We start from the raw sequence: 13,578 nt of genomic DNA, 5'->3' as shown, positions 1-13,578 counted from the left end.
ATCGTTGCTTTTGCTTTCAAACACAACGATACACAGCGATCGGACGACCAAATAAAGTTCTGGACTTTATTCAGCGACCAGCGACATCACAGCAGGATCCTGATCGCTGCTGCGTGTCAAACGAAACGATATCGCTAGCGAGGACGCTGCAACGTCACGGATTGCTAGCGATATCGTTATAATGTCGTTTCGTGTGAAGGTACCTTAAGGATCTTGAAGAGATGTTGTGGTTCCCACAACTGGTTAATGCTCCTAGTGAGATTTTTTTACCACCAGCTGCTGGCACAGGGACTGGCAAATAAAGATAAAGTTGTGCAAACTGAAAAATTATTTTATTAATAGACACTGATTGAAGATCTCCAAATTATTTAAAGCTATTGGAACACAATTCATTAGGACCAGCGTAGTACATGCTCGCTCTACTCCAGCCTTGCTAAAGTACAAAGCACAGAATTAGCACCACATTTCTCGTGTAAAAGCTAGAATAACTCAACCCCATTGCCTTGCAAAGAAAGCGCTCTATTCCAGATCTGCAGTGATAGGCAGTAATTACACCGTTCCATTCAAATGTGACGGTCATTTAAATTAATGGTTAATCATCATGTAATGCATTGTCGAGTTGGGACCACCAGAAAAAAGCATTTGGCTGACAGCATTTAAAAATGTATGGGAAATGTTTACATAAAGTAGTGGATCTCTATTCATAAGGGCCTATAGAAGGGGGGTCTCTGCTCCATAAAATCTATATACAGTGACAGAACATATGGAAAGAAGTTGTCTTTGAGAGACCTTGCTACACATCTGTTCTAGGCATCCCGGTCTCCACTTCCTTCCTCTGGGTCCGCTGCCTTCAGTTGTGCTCCACGTCAGGTTTTGCAAGTTACCCTGCGTGAAGCAATGACATCTCCCTAGACCTATTTAAGGCCCCTTGGCACACACGCGCACACCTGTGCCTTGGAATTAAGACTCTAGTGTATTGTGTTTGGTGTGCTTCACCATTTGGGCGCCAACGTTTTGATTCTGCTTTGTTCCACTGCAGCTGTACTACTGGTCTTGAGTTTCAAAGTGATCAAAAGAAGTTTTTTTTAATCCAGCAAAGCGAATTAAAAAGCAAAATTCTTTATTGTGACTTAAAAAAAAAAATAGCACGGGCATAAAAAAATATCTGATGTTTTCCGAGTATGGCTGACTCAACAATTAAGAGTCAGCCAGACTCGAAATGCATCAGATATTTATTATGCCCATGCTACTCTACTATTTTAATGAAGTCACATTACTTTCAAGTGGAGTGGGATTCCTGGAGCATGCAGAACTGGAGGACTTATTGACTCCAGTCTCTCTGTACTTTTGGGATTGGAGAGATTGAGCCGGCAGCACAATGATGCTGTAGACCTAAACTGTCACTCAAGCAGGAGCGCCCGTCCTCCAAGGAACCAAGACTTTAAGAATCTGGGGACCTGTGAATTTCAGAAACTAAACAATGGGACCAACCCTTAGACTATAAACACTTACAAAGGTTATTTGTTTTAGAACTTTTTCATTACAGTAGATTTCATTTGTGTTAAAGGTCTTTTCCATGGCTGGCAGCCCCTAGAGGTGGGCTCCATTTATTAAATTAGCATGCGCCAAGGCATTCTGAAATATCAGACCAGATGACATCATGACCCTGAGTGGACTGAAATAAAAAGCAGACACTGGCTATACTGGACATGGATAGATTCAATGCCCCATTATGCTAAGTACAGGTATCAAATTAAATCTATTATAAGTTACGCCACAATCCTGGCTTTGGCAAAGGTTAAGGGGTTCGCACTTTGATCATAGGCCTAGGGGGATAGGAATAGTGATATATTGTGTGTTATTTGGAGCTGGCATGAGTCCGTGTGTCAGACTTTATAAAAATCAGAATATTATTAAATATTTTTTAGCTTGCCCGGGGGCATCTCTGGTAACACGGGTCCACGGTTTGTTCTCCATTACACTTTCTTCTAATAGGTATATTGATTTCCTAGAACCCTACTTCTTTTTTTAATAGAGAATGCTGTAAATCTATTTTTAAAAACTCTTTCACTAAATATCCATGCGATTCCAAATAATTATATATTTGGAATGTTACTTGCTCTAAGCATTAGGCTGCCTTCTCGATTGGGAAAAGTGCATTTTAATATATGTATTTGTAACATGCTTACAAATGAGTTTTGTCTTAACATCAAAAAGCAGAAAAATGTATTATTAATAATAATCATCATCATCATCATCATCATCCTCCCCCTCCTCCTCCTCCTCTAGAAATTGCTTCCTTCTCCTTTTAAGCCCACAGTAAAGCCAAAAAAGTCTGGGACTTTCCAGGTCCAAGCCGTTATACTCCTCCTCACCCCCTGTACTCAGATGGGGGACTTCCCTTACATTGACTTTTTTAATGTACGGATCTTTGCTGGGCAGCAGTTGAAAGCAGCTTCTAAAAGAATGTGAATTGGTCATCGAAACAGCACTGCAGCATAGTATTTGAGAAAGAATTAAGGAAAATAAAGTAATAAAACGTATTATAAAAACTCATAGCTTTTGCAGTATTTGGAAGATATAATAAACATTATTATTATATGCAACTGTAGTTGCCGAAAATAAGTGGCAAATATGCTATATTTACTCACTGTTTGTTACAACACATGAGCATAACTAGAACCATAGCAGCAATAAAGCTGCAATGGGAATAGGAACTTGTTTAGTTTCTGCTATCTAGCACTACGAGGTGTTCTCTTACATTGCGGTATTATTTATACTTTCTGACATGGTTTTATTTTAATATTGGTAGATTGTAGGGGGGTCAATATTTTTTTGTGATGTACCCTATAATTTCTCATTGCGATGCTTCAACACATGCCTACCTGATCACCAGTGACGTCACTTGTAGGGGGCAGCGCTTGTCTCTACACACCGGGTATTCTTACAATGCACGGTGACAGTGCACTCTCTATTGCAGGCTTGTTATTTCTGATGTGAGCCAGCAGAAGAGTGCACTGTCACTGTGCACTGAGAAGAAGAGTGCACAGTGACAAATATCTACTGAGCATATATCAGAATTGACAACTGACACATGCCAAGTAGAACAAGGAATAGGTTAGCTTCTGAAACAGAGGTCACTGATGATACTTCCTTTCAGGGAGGAGGAAAAGGCTGCGGAAGTGACTGCAGCTTCTGCCCCCTGATGACACTTCGTTTGAGTATCCCAGCATGCACTGGAACTCTCAAACAAAGCATCATCAAAGAGGAAGTAGTATAAAAGAAATATAAAGCAGTTAGAAAAAAGGATTAGGCTATGATAAAAAATATTTTGTTTCGGATCACCGCTTTAACAGAAAATAAAAAAAATCAGGTTTAACAATGTCCAAAAAATGGCATTTATTTATCCATCAATTCAAACATTTTTTGATGATACATTTTCTGATGTTTCTGGAAGGAATGAAAGAAAAAAAAAAAAAAAAAACACAATCTGAAGCTTTCATCATTGCAGCCAACAGAATTCCTCAGCACAATGGGCCATTCACACTAGAAATATGTGCAGCCTTTTGTGCATCTTCACTGTTGTGATTAAGGCAGAATAACGTCCCCGGTTATAAAACCTTATGGAATGTAATGGATATTGGTTGTTTGTATATCGATATCTTGGAACATAAAGAGACCAAACGACTTATGTTCGTCAGTGATAAAGGAACAAGGTAGAGACAGGAATGAAAAGGGATTCTGTGCGTGCACGATAATGCCAGAGCTCAACAGTAAATAGACTAATGCGGAATTTCTCAAGTGTTCAGTTATACTATTCCACTGTCATTTCAACAAACTTCGCATAAATCAATAGCACAAAGAAATGTAAGAAACGTTGTAACGTCTCTTAAAATAGAAATCTGCTTCTTTCTCCACTTATGAGCCACTAATGGATGATTGCATTACTTCTATGTCTATATGCTGAATTATATACATATACATCTGTTCAATAAAGTATTATATTGTGTGTGTAATACATAATACATATTACACACATATACAATATATAATAATTCTTTGAAGAACAGAAATGGAATAATGCACTATCACACTTTTTTTTTTTAACACTTACCTAAAGTGCCCACTTCAGTGCCGATAGACTCTACTACAAAATCTGCAGACTTTCCTACTACGCCCCCATAGAGCCCGGGGCCCCATGCTCGCACTTTCTGGGGGCCTGCGTCGAGTCCCACGTGAACTTCAAATGGGCTGAAATGAGAGAAATAAAAGGTCTTGAGTAGTTGTATAGCATGTTCTAATTTATTATGCCATAACATTAGTGCTAACCACTGAGCCACCATGCTGCTCACTCTACAGTGCTAACCACTGTGCTGCTCACTACTGTGCTAACCACTGAGCCACCATGCTGCCCACTGTACAGTGCTAACCACTGGACAACTGTGCTGCTTACTCTATAGTGCTAACCACTGAGCCATGCCGCCCATCTAAGCAATGCTAATGTCACAATTCTTCTGCACAGCTAAGGCTACTTTCACACTAGCGTTAACTGCATTACGTCTCAAAACGTCTTTTTTTCGAAAAAACGCATCCAGCAAAAGTTTTTGCTGGATGCGTTTTTTCCCCATAGACTTGTATTGGCGACGTATTGCGACGGATTGACATACGTCGTGTACGTTTTACGACGGATGCGTCGAAATTTGGCGATACGTCGTCGGCAAAAAACGTTGCTTGTAGCGTTTTTTGTCTCCACCTAAAAAACGTGTCGCGACGCATCCTGCGGCATGCGTCGTTGGCTACAATGGAAGCCTATGAGCGACGGATGCGTCGGGACACGTCGTACGACGCAATGCAGCGCTGCAATACGTTTTTTTACACTGAGCATGCTCAGAAGCTGGATTTTGTTGCCAATTGGCCAGACACCTCCAAATCTATATAAACCTGGCCTGGGCCTTCAACCCCACATATATGGCCACGTATATACGTGGCACTTATATACATGCCACGTATATAAGTGCCACGTATATAAGTGCCACGTATATAAGTGCCACGTATATAAGTGCCACGTATTTAAGTGCCACGTATTTAAGTGCCACGTATATAAGTGCCACGTATTTAAGTGCCACGTATTTCAGTGCCACGTATTTCAGTGCCACGTATTTAAGTGCCATGATATTTCAGTGCCACGTATAACCACGTAGTTATAGTATTTATAGTACGTGGCACTGAAATACGTGGCACTATGACTGTCAGAAAATGTTCATTAAACGGTTAGGTGTGAGGTTAGGGGTAGGGTTAGGGTTTGGATCCCTTTATCATCATCCGTAGTTTATTAATCGGATGAATCCACAGTCGTCTCCGTCTCCGTTGCTGCAGAAGCATCCTACGTCTTTCCGCTGCCGCCTCCTTCTCCCGCACTATGATATCCAGGCGATTCGTCTCAAAGATAACGTCGGTAACCAAACTAGCAATCCTCCCAAGAACACCTTCCATCGCTGCCACAAAACTAAAACCCTCAAAGATGGGCGGTAAAAACAGTAACTATATAGTTTTCCATATTTACCAGTAGCCAATCAAATTTGGGAGCCTCCCATTTTAAAAACGGATCCGTCGTAAAAACGGATGCAACGGATGGTAAAAATGGATGCAACGTATGCAACGCATCCAGTATTTCGACGGAAACGTTTAGCGGATTAGCGACGGATCCGTCGAAATGCTGTATGCGTGGCATACGTTTTTCACTTTTTTTGACGCATCCGTTTTTTCGGCAAAAAACGGATTTGCGACGTAATGCAGTTAACGCTAGCGTGAAAGTAGCCTAAGACAAGTTTATACTGCTGCAAAGCATATGCTTCTAAAATAGGACACCTTCACCACTGGATTTTGATGCCATGAACTTCAATTGTTTAAAAAAATAGCTTTTTTCTGGATGTACAAAAAAAGCAGCATCCTGGTTTATTCTGTGTATGCAGTGCTTGTTTTTGGTACAATGGTAGTCAGTAGCAGCAGGATTCGGTTGCATAGGCACCCTGTTGCATCCTGTCTTAGTAGTATACATTTTTTTTTTTTTTGCAGTGAGCAGTATAAATGCAGTCTCGGCCATGTAGAAAAACGTGATGTGAGCATAGCCTTAGGGAGCCCCAAGGGCAGCAGCAACAAAAGGTCATCAAAAAGCTGTGTGTTGATAATGTGTGCAGATTAAGCTATTGAGTTACTGAATAGTTGAAAAACTGGCTTTGGTGTACTTCTATTCTTTGGTTACCTGCAGGGTCGGCATCACCACCCGATGCACCTGGGAAAGTGTGGGGCCCTGGACAAATGGGACGGCCCATTCGCCGTCGGCAGGGGCATAACTATCACGGTCACCATCACAAATGCTTCAGCTAGATGTGCTGCCTCAGACAATCATTCAGCTGAAGTGTATTGCAGCGCACAGACCCATCGGGCTAGTGCGCAGCAATACACGCTGCAGGCCAATCAGAGGCCAGCAGCTGACATCAGCGTGCACATGACCTGGGGCATATGGCAGTGATGTCATGCACTCCCATCGCAAGCTGAAGTCAACTGTGCATTATACTATATGGAGGATCATGGGCTGTGCACTATACTACCTGTATGACTATGGGCTGTGCATTATACTACCTGCATGACTATGGGCTGTGCATTATACTATATGGAGGATCATGGGCTGTGCATTATACTACCTGCATGACTATGGGTTGTGCATTATACTACCTGTATGACTACAGGCTGTGCATTATACTATATGGAGGATCATGGGCTGTGAATTATACTACCTGTATGACTACAGGCTGTGCATTATACTACCTGCATGACTATGGGCTGTGAATTATACTACCTGTATGACTACAGGCTGTGCATTATACTACCTGCATGACTATGGGCTGTGAATTATATTACATGTATGACTACAGGCTGTGCATTATACTATATGGAGGATCATGGGCTGTGCATTATACTACCTGTATGACTACAGGCTGTGCATTATACTACCTGCATGACTATGGGCTGTGCATTATACTACCTGTATGACTACAGGCTGTGCATTATACTACCTGCATGACTATGGGCTGTGCATTATACTACCTGTATGACTACAGGCTGTGCATTATACTATATGGAGGATCATGGGCTGTGAATTATACTACCTATATGACTACAGGCTGTGCATTATACTACCTGCATGACTATGGGCTGTGAATTATACTACATGTATGACTACAGGCTGTGCATTATACTACCTGCATGACTATGGGCTGTGAATTATACTACATGTATGACTACAGGCTGTGCATTATACTATATGGAGGATCATGGGCTGTGCATTATACTACCTGTATGACTATGGGCTGTGCCTTATACTACCTGTATGACTACAGGCTGTGCATTATACTATATGGAGGATCATGGGCTGTGCATTATACTACCTGTATAACTACAGGCTGTGCATTATACTACCTGCATGACTATGGGCTGTGCATTATACTACCTGCATGACTATAGGCTGTGCATTATACTATATGGAGGACCATGGGCTGGGCATTATACTACCTGTATGACTATGGGCTGTGCATTATACTACCTGCATGACTATGGGCTGTGCATTATACTATATGGAGGATCATGCGCTGTACATTATACTACCTGTATGACTAAAGGCTGTGCATTATACTACCTGCATGACTATGGGCTGTGCATTATACTATATGGAGGATCATGGGCTGTGCATTATACTACCTGTATGACTATGGGCTGTGCATTACACTACATGGACGACTATGGGCTGTGCATTATACTACATGGATGACTATTGGCTGTACATTATATTGCATGGAAGACAATGGGCTGTACATCATATTACATGGAAGACGATGGGCTGTGCTTTATGCTAAATGAATGACTATGGGCTGTGTATTAGACATGGAGGTGCATTATGCTTTATGGAGGAATATGGAGGACTATAGGTGTGCATTATACCATATGGATTGCTATGGGATGCATTATACTATATGGAGGACTATGGGGAGTACATTACACTATATGGGGGTGCATTATACTATATAAAGGACTATGGGATGCTTTATACTATATGTATGGTATTGAAGAATTTACAATACTTCTTACATTACATGAGTGATACGTAAGTGAAATCTTTGGCATTGTACTATACCTATATTTCTCTGCTGTATCTGTGCATCATTAATTGTGGTATGTGTTAAAGGGGCCCACTGAGACTCTTTCACCCATGAAAACTGGTGCCGACCCGGATTACAAATACCCTCTTCTGCTGCTCATATACATACAGTAGCTGACAGCAGAGCACTCATTTAGCCATCATCTACCTCTTCCGACTACCCCATACACACGAATGCTCTGCTCAGGAGAACGTTCGTGTTTTTTCCAAGGAGAAGCAGTTATGGCGGTTGCCGATATCCCGAATGACAAAAGAATACTTGGAATTTCAAGGCGTATGCCCATCTTATCCACCTATGATAGACCATTTCTTAGCTGGTGCCCCACTTCTGGGGCTCCCACCGATCGTTAAAATTAAGAGGTTACAGTTTTTTTGTGTACCATGGTGTCCCTAGCTATTTGGCTATGCAAGTAGCAGCAGCCAGGCCCATTCATGCAAACAGAAGATTGTCATGGTGACTGGGAATGACCCTGTGCAGAGGAAAAACTAGGAAAGACGCTGTGCAGCGCAGAGGTAGTTCATTAGCAAAATTGGTGGTATTCAAGAAATTTGGACCCACCAATAAATATGGTAAGTCCGAGGGATTTGCCCTCTTCGGGTTAAGAATATCTCCTCCAAATCTGCATTTACACTGACTGACCTTCTTAAAAACGCCCATTTCACTATAATCTTTCAGTGTAAACAGGCTGAAATTCAGCTGAGATGAACACTCATTCATTGGGTGAAATGATCTTTTGTACAGCACAAAAGATAATCTTCTCAGCAGTGCACTGTCCTGTGTAAACAGGAAAAAGTGCTGCCGAGATCCACGGCAGCCTGGATGCACTGAAGATCTGTAACCGAACACGTGGTTTACTGCCGTCTGCCTGTGTAAACTTTACAGGCTAATAAATGACTGTCGATCAGTAAACATTTACCAATTAGTGGTCCTTTAGTGCCGCCGGTCAGTCAGTCCTTAGCACTTACTGATCCCTTCTGCCATAAATTATAGATACTGATACCTGTGATAGCCGATTGAGTAATTTAAAAAATGTAAAAAGAAAAGTTTTAACACCTAGCCCTAATTGTGAACACCGACAATATTCATTAGATACCTCTATCTCAGGCACATTCCTAAACGCTTTCGAAAACTCCCAAGAATGAGACTTGCATAAGAGAAAACCTTTGCTGTGACCTTCAAAGAGTGATAGCATAATGACCAGCGGCAAAGCTTAGTTAATGTTTTTCCTGGATAATGGAGGTACTATACATTCTGAAAATTTCAGAAGACCAACAAAATATATATATATATTTATACATACATACATACTCTGATAGATATGATAGATATCATATTCGCCAGTACTTGCAAGCAGAAGAAGAACAATCATTAACAGAAGTCTTGGGGGAAAAAAATATGGAAGCTTGGAGGAGTATGAAAGCAGTTGATGATTATGAAGTTTCCCTTGTGGGGAACATCCGGCCCAGACAAGCATTATTAAGTCAGTCAAACCTGACAATTTCACCAGGAGTGGCTGACCATCTAACATGAATGGGGGTGTTCTGACGCCTCCGGTCACAGATGTGATGGGAAAAGAAGGATTGGGCATGTTGACTTTCAAGATGTCGGTTCTTATGATAGATAAGCCTCCACTACTTTAGAGGGGGGCAGCTATTAAATGTGATGATCATGGCAATATGATGAACTACACTTCAGAACCAGTCATAACAGATTTAAAAAAAAACGAAAAAAAAAACCTCACAATAAAAGTTTGCAGACTATATGTTTTATTTTTCTCCAGATCAGTGGAAACTTCTAAACAAAGAGACATAACAGTGTATTAAATATTTACCAGATATCCTTTTTTCTTTACCTTTTCGGGATGTGATGTCCTCCCCAAGTGATGGTGACCACATGTTTTCCCGGGTGCAGGGGGTAATATTCAAACAAAGGAACACCATCGACCGCCTCCAACTGTTTCACAAGCTCATCCAGACCCTCTGCCAAAACACATCATCACAAAGTTAACATCTGAAAACAGCTTTTCGCCGCAGCAGAGAAGACAGATGAGTCTTCTAAATAGATTTGGTGGAATATTCAAGCCTTGGACAAGATGCCCGCAGTCTCCCACATTGACATGCTGGGGTTATGTCTGGAATGTCTAGCATTTTTAGCATCGTCAACATCTGCACAGATATCTGGTTCACTAACGAAGACATATCAGATGTATTTCTGAGAACGGAACATCAAGAGCATCTTCTGCTTTGTGAATTATTGGTTGTCTCATCTCTTGTCAATATAATTTGCCCTTGTCACGTTAATAATGTAAAGATGAGAATGTTCTTCTGAAACACAGTAAAGGCAGCTCACCACCAGCGAGCCAGGACCTAACATTGCACAGATATACTCCAGGATTAATAAAGTCCCAAATAAAGAGGGGATAGAAGATCCAGCAATGAAGGAATTTCCAAACAAATATAATTTTTATTCAGTGTTGCAGTAAACAGAACAGGAGCTTCTAATCACTCAACATGTTTCCATAATTAAACCTTAAAGCGCAGTCAGATAGCGGTATAAATCATACAGAGATCGGACCGCACCGCTCGGACTGACCGGCGGCTCTCCCAACCAGAGTGTGACAGCTGCGTAGAAGTGGGGAGAGCTGCCGGCGAGTCCATGCACTACACTCCGATTTGTACGGTCACCGGACTGCGTATCCGAGTGAAGAACAACTGTTATTGCAAAATGGAATAAGAGTGATATTTTACTGGAGATTTCTTCATTCCTGGATCTTCTATTGTCTATGCAAGAATAGTATCACTATCAAGAAACAACTTACATATCTTCAGACAATGGAAGATGAGGATACTAAAAAAAAAAGGGTCGACTGAGTTATGGGTTATATGGGGTAAAAAAAGAAAAAGAAAAAAAAGTTTCCTTCATAAGATATTATCCACTCCTCATAATCAAATGGGACTTGTAAGAGAAAAATAAACACGGTTACATTAAACCAAATATAATGGAAGGGGCTTATTTTAAGAACCGCTTTGTCCCAGATGTTTACAAGACTGTAGCTATGACTCTGATCGGGGCGTGTTCTGATACAGATTTGATAATGGTGCGTAGAAGTTTCACTGCCCGTAACAAATTTTCCAAGAAGGCTATCCACTACATAACACTCCAAACCAGTCTGCACAATACAATAAACTTTCATTCAAACTTGGTAACTCTCCTGGAACGTCCTAAAGCCTGCGGAATCGCGGGAAGATCTCCTGGAGCAAGACGAGACAAAAAAGGGGGAACCGGTCATCGGGGGAGATGCCAATAGCGGGACACAGATTGATTTGTTCTCCTGAAGATAAGCTGTCGGCAGAGATGTCTGTTGGGGGCTCTCAGAAAACAAAGGAGCACTCGAACGATCAAGATAGCAGTCAACCCAACAATTGACCAAAGCATCATTTGGGTGACCGCTATCTAATCCACTTGGAGGTGAACACCGGATGCCATGGTTAACCACTTGAAACACGTAGGCCCGTACTTCATTTTATGAGTTTACTCTGTTTTTACTCAACAATTAATAAAGAAGATTTAGGCTACATACATGTGGCAATTTTGGATTTGCTACACAGGAGAAGGCTCCATGCCTTGGATTAAGCCTATCCACACTTGGTGAACTGGTATACTTTTTGCTTTTTGGACAGCTATCTAATGTGTGGCTGGCTTTGACAAAGGGAACAGTAATAACCAATTGTTAATTTAACTGAACCGCAAAACTACCCAAGATACAATTTGATCATAGGGAACTGGATTATACGGTTGCACTGTAAATTTTACTACAACCAAATTTTTATCCAAGGACTTTAGCCAGTGTTGTGCATTTTTCGAAAACTCTAACTAAAAATGAAAAGCTAATCCAGTGAATTAAGAAAAGGATCAGACACTCCTTAGAGGACAATGAAAATCTGTAACATTATTGTTCCAGTTTTCTAGCGGATAATAATTTGTCATTTCCTGCCCTTGTTCTAAGTCTGGATATAAAATGGATTTGCTATCAATTACCAAGTATTTTATTTGGCAAGTGCAGAGTGGAGATTTTTGCATTAAACTATTATAAAAACACCCCAAGATTAAGAATGTGTTTGCATAGAGTTTAACAATACCAGACACTTACTTGGCCCTTTTACGGAGACATGGAGGTCACCACTTCCTGCAGTTCTGGTGTCAACCTTAAAATCAGCAGTTTCTCTAATCCTGACGCCTTTGGGCTGCAAGCCACGTCCGCTGGCTCGACAAGCGTTTGGGTTGCAGGCTGTTGAAAAGGAAAGTGATAGGAATATGTTCTCAGATACTTGCATGAAGATAACGTCTTCATGTAACGCGCACATATCTGTGCTTCAAGACGGATGGTGTTAAGATGGCTAGACACTTGAAATGCGTGAGCATGCCAGGCTTTTCAATGGAGCAACTAAAACGTGCATACCAGGAGCGTTTCTAGAAAACATGCTTATTTTTACTCTTATTAGTCAGTTCTCTCCTGGACCGATCATTTACTCTCAAAAACAACTCAAATCTGTCTACAGATCTGCCTTCAGTGAGGGATCAAATTATACTAGTTGCTTACGAAAGTCTATGGGGAGGGAAAGAAGCTGGAGAGAGTCATAGACAGCTTAAGGGACAGCTAATAAATAAATAATGAAGGACACAAGACACATATGGGCCAGAAATAGTTTTAGTTATCTTGTATGCACAACAGATGATTCTGAAAATTTACCCTAAGTGTAGTTGCACGTAAAAAAAAACAACCACCGATATCAATATTTTCGAAAATTTAGAACTGCAAGAAACAAATGAAATAATAAAATAGGACTCAAGGAAAGTCCAGACTGTTTCCGGATATCCTCTTGAACATTTGTCTAAACAAACTACTACTCAACCCAACACCACAATGATAGAGGGGCTACTGAATAACCAGTTAATTAAAACTAGTCTTCATTTCGTTGGAATGAATGGAATGAGTGATGGTCTTTACTGGAGGAGTCACATCTCTGGTCTGTAACACTAGTTAGGTAGAGTAATGTCTTGTTCCTTTAGAATACAGTAAGACTTTGAGTATGAGTGGAGAGTACAGAAGCTATGCCTGTTGCTGGGCAGAGGGATAAGAGAAACTAGTAAATGTTCTAACATTGGGTCCATTCTACATTATTTTCTTTTTGTGGTTTAGGAACCATATGTCTATGAGTTAACAGTTAGAAACGTTGGTGAAATAAAAGTCTCTACTATTCGAGCTAAATGCATCGGTCATTAAACAAATAGGGTTAGTGTTGGGCAATCGGGGACCAACATCGTCTCGTTATTTTAATAAGATAGTTTTGTTTCATTTAAA

At 40.9% G+C, this 13,578-nt stretch overlaps 1 protein-coding gene across 4 annotated transcripts in view; it reads right to left on the bottom strand.

Annotated features, from left to right (window-relative positions):
• Nucleotides 1–13,578, bottom strand: part of FLNB (filamin B) — a 167,865-nt gene that overhangs the window by 66,874 nt on the left and 87,413 nt on the right. For all 4 annotated transcript variants that reach the window (XM_077278608.1, XM_077278607.1, XM_077278609.1 and 1 more), the window contains exons 9-11: nt 12,367–12,504; nt 10,069–10,195; nt 4,115–4,251 (exon numbers count right to left, since the gene is read on the bottom strand). In XM_077278608.1, coding sequence (XP_077134723.1) covers nt 4,115–4,251; nt 10,069–10,195; nt 12,367–12,504 — 402 coding nt within the window. The remainder of the gene's footprint in view (nt 1–4,114; nt 4,252–10,068; nt 10,196–12,366; nt 12,505–13,578) is intronic.

The sequence above is a fragment of the Ranitomeya variabilis genome, chromosome 8, assembly GCF_051348905.1.
Source record: "Ranitomeya variabilis isolate aRanVar5 chromosome 8, aRanVar5.hap1, whole genome shotgun sequence".
NCBI classification, from domain to species: Eukaryota; Metazoa; Chordata; class Amphibia; order Anura; family Dendrobatidae; genus Ranitomeya; species Ranitomeya variabilis.
Note: the sequence above shows the minus strand (reverse complement) of the source record. Positions and strands in the feature narration are given on the sequence as shown.